Below are 4,008 nucleotides of genomic sequence, written 5' to 3'. Positions count from 1 at the left end.
GGATCTCTGAGTTTGAGGCCAGCCTGATCTACAGAGTGAATTCCAGGACAGCCAGGGCTACAGAGACAAAACTTGTCTTAAACAACAACAACAAAAATCTGTAACTTTCATGGCATACAGGTAAGGGCTAGCATTCTGGAGTCAGGCTCCTTAGATTGGAACCCTGGCTTCATGATTTGCCCGCTAGAAGCTGCTTATGAGTTATTTAAGCTTTCGTTTGTGCTTTACCTTCTTCAGTATGGCTTATTGTAATGCCCGTCCCGTAGGCGGCTGAGAATGCCTTTACTGAGGGCCCGACTGTAGCAGTGTTAACATTATCATCACTGTCATACCTTCGTCATTGTTCACGGACCCTAGCTGTGCCTTGTGGAGCAGGATAGAATGAATTCCCTCCCCTTTTCCTTGACAGCGCTTGGGGCATTTGAAACAGCTTTGGTGCTTGACGATATCTTCATTGATTTCTTTGTTGAAGAAATAGTAGTGTGCAGCTTGCTGTGCCAGGGAAGTGTTAGATACTTTAGATTCGAAGAAGAGTCTCAGGGCTCAGCAGACTCTTGGTAACTCCATTCTTCCTCATTTTATATCCACGCATCCGCTGAAGAGAGTCCAGCCCTCTGCGTGTTCATAGCCACCCTTCCCTTGCACTCATAGATTTCCCCTCCCCCTTCCGCCTCTTTCTCTTACTAAGAAAGCTTTTTCCAAATAAAACAGTGTTTGTTTGAACATATTTTTCCCCATTTTTTTCATGGGGAAATCATAGCACATTGGAGGCTGAGATTCAGCTAGCTTACCATCCTGGCGCATGGCTCAGAACCACACACTGTACCTTGTCTGATGTGGAGACGCCTACGCCCTATCTGTGCTGACTCTTTTGTCCTTTCCAGATGTTTCCTAAAGCAGTGCACCCGTGCAGCTTCTGTCCCTTTGTCCCAACTGCTTTCACAGTTGACACTGATAAGCAATATCCAGGATAATTTGGTATCAGAATAAAGATATATTTGCTGCTGATTTTTTAGTCTTATTGAAATCACATAGTTCTGTTGTTCATGTGATGAGGGCTCAGGACCCAGCATCCACGAATGCACCTCTAGTCCAGTCACCTTTTGGAAATTGTAAGAATTTTCACAATTTTCTTTCTTCTCTCCTCCCCCTTTCCCTGCCCCCCCCCCTTTTTTTAGACAGGGTTTAGACTAGACAGGCTTTCGTGAAGTCTGGGCTGACCTGAAACTAGCTTACGTAGGAAAGGATGACCTTGAACTTCCCATCCTCCTGCCTCTGCCTCCTCATGCTAGGATTACAAGTGAGTGCCACCATGCCCTGTTCATTTTTCTTACTCTGTACTGTGTTAGTTCACCGAAGAATATGTCAGTATTGAAAACTGGGTTGGTTTTTTTTTTTTTTTTTTGCTTTGTTTTGGATTTTCTGTGTAGCCCTAGCTGTCCTAAAACTAACTCAACCAGGCTGGCCTCAAACTCAGAGATTCACCTGCCTCTACCTCCCCAGTGCTGGGATTAAAGGCGTACATCACCAATGCCTGGTTGAAAACTGGATTATTTTAATTTACTTCATGTTTCTACTTTGCCAAAAAAAAATGTTTCCAAAGATGATTTTACCTTTTCAAACATACAAATATGGATATTTAAAACATTTTTTGTTTGTCTCAAGTACCTAGTATATAAGAGACTGCTAGTAAATTAATGAGTAATTTTGTATTACTTTAAAATATGGAAATCGTGGAAATCAGGTGTGGCGGTGCATACTGTAATCCTTTGGGAAGCTGAGGCAGGAGAACTGTGAGTTCAAGACCAGCCTTTGCCACGTAGGGAGTTTCAGGCTTGCCCTGTTTCAAATAAAACCATATTAAACCAAACTACTATCTATATTGGATGTACCTTTTTACAGTACTTTTATTAGTTGCACGCACGTGTGTGTGTGTATGTGTGAGAGAGAGAGAGAGAAAGAGAGACAGACACAGAAAGAGAGAAAGAGAGATTGGCCATAGCTTCAGATCCCTCCAGAACTGGAGTTACAAGTGATTGTGAACCTTCTGATAGGATGTGAACTCAGCAGCAGATACTCTTAACGCCAAACCAATTCTCCAACCCCTCTTCCCCCTTTCCCTTTTTAAAACAGTACTGGGGATTGAGCCTAGGGACTTGCACATCTGACATTGTTTAAAGATAATTTGGGGGGCTGGAGAGATGGCTCAGCATTAAGAGTACTGGCTGCTCTTCCCAAGGTCCTGAGTTCAATTCCCAGCAGCCACATGGTGGCTCACAACCATCTATAGTGGGATCTGATGCCCTCTTCTGGCATATAGGTGTACATGCAGATAGAGCACTCACATATATTATAAATATATATATATATTTTTAAAAAAGACAATTTTGAATTCTGATTATGTTTTATTGTGTAATATTATTAAATTAAGTACTGTATCATATATAAATTGGATGTTTTCAGTAAAGAGCCAAAGACAGAACCTTGAAGCACTAAGTTTTTTCCCCAGGTTGATATCAGTTTTTTAATTACAATTACATTTATGTGCATCTTTTGTTTTGAAACATGGTCTTATGGAGCCTAGGCTGGCCTCAGACTCATTGTGCAAGCTGAGGCTGGCTATGACTCCTAACTGTCCTGCCTTTGCCTCTGAAGTGCTGAAATAAGTTTGTACTCTCAAGAATAGATTTTCATTTCATTTTGTTGTACTTTTTGAGAACAGGGTCTTACTCTGGCCTGGAAAACTGTAGAGACCAAGTTACCTTCAAACTTGTAGCAGTGCTCTCAAGGGCTAGACTTACAGGCATGTACCATCTTGCCTGGCTTGGTTTGACTTTTTGATTCACCATGAATATTACTAAGTATACTGTTTTCTTACTTGTTATTTCACAGTCTGTCAGGTTAAAATAGGCATCCTTGTCTGGTATTCTGCAGTGGAGGGATGGGTAGAGCTAGCGTTTCCATTGAACTTTGTTGGCTCGGGCCGAAGCTGCTCTGACTTCATTTAGAAGAATCTAGAAGGAGCTTTAACGCTTTTTGTTTCAACACTCTGGCAGGTGTTGGTAGATGTGCCATGTACCACAGACCGCCACTCCCTTCATGAGGAAGAGAACAATATCTTCCAGCGCTCAAGGAAAAAGGAGCGACAGATGCTGCCTATGCTGCAGGCGCAGCTTCTCGCGTAAGTGATGCAGTTATAGATTCTCAGACTTTACTGGAAGCATGCCAAGACCATCACATAGAAGGATCTTTTGGCTGGAGATTTGCCTGGAGGCGATAGACTTCATGAGATTATCCTTTCTAGAATATTAACCACACCCTCACCATTTTATCCTTGGCACCAGTGACTTGCATATTTTTGAAAAGCAGATTCTGTCAGGTATACTGGTATACCTGTATCCCTGGCTGTTGGGGAAACTGAGGCAGAAGTATAGCTTGACTTAAGGGTCTGGGTCATCCTAGGTGCTAACCTGGGCAATGTAGTAAAGCCCTATCTCAGAGAAAGAAAGGGACTGGAGTTAAGAGCACTGTCTGCTCTTGCAGAGGACCCAGATTTGGCTTCCAGCACCCACATGGCTGCTCACAACCATCTGTAACTCCACTACCAGGGGATCCATGCCTCTCTGACCTTCATTGGCTCCTGCACATACATATGTAGTACATATCCATACATTCAGGCACATGCATACACATAAAATAGGTAATAAGGATTTTTTAAAGAAAAGAACTATTACATTTATTTATTTTTTAAAAAAGAGAGAAGTGCTAGGTGGTGGCACACGCTTTTAATCCCAGCATTCAAGAGGCAGAGGTGGGCAAATCTCTGTGAGTTCAAGGCCAGCCTAGGCTACAAAGTGAGTTCCAGGACAGTTAGGGCTACACACAGAAACCCTGTCTTGGAAAAAAATGATCCTTTGAGGCCTGATTTCTGGTTATGAACCAAATCCTGATGATGGTCATCAGTTGAATTCTCTCCTCAGTCACACAGACTCCTGGCCCCTAGCCCAC

General features: G+C 42.7%; 1 protein-coding gene across 2 annotated transcripts in view; it reads left to right on the top strand.

Annotated features, from left to right (window-relative positions):
* The window catches only part of Nsun4 (NOP2/Sun RNA methyltransferase family member 4), a 19,297-nt gene that overhangs the window by 14,157 nt on the left and 1,132 nt on the right, over positions 1-4,008 (top strand). For both annotated transcript variants that reach the window (XM_005371485.3, XM_026778190.1), the window contains exon 5: positions 3,057-3,181. In XM_005371485.3, the coding sequence (XP_005371542.1) occupies positions 3,057-3,181 (125 nt within the window). The remainder of the gene's footprint in view (positions 1-3,056; positions 3,182-4,008) is intronic.

The sequence above is a fragment of the Microtus ochrogaster genome, unplaced genomic scaffold (genome assembly GCF_000317375.1).
Source record: "Microtus ochrogaster isolate Prairie Vole_2 unplaced genomic scaffold, MicOch1.0 UNK110, whole genome shotgun sequence".
NCBI lineage: Eukaryota > Metazoa > Chordata > Mammalia > Rodentia > Cricetidae > Microtus > Microtus ochrogaster.
This window is presented reverse-complemented; position numbering and strand designations above follow the sequence as displayed.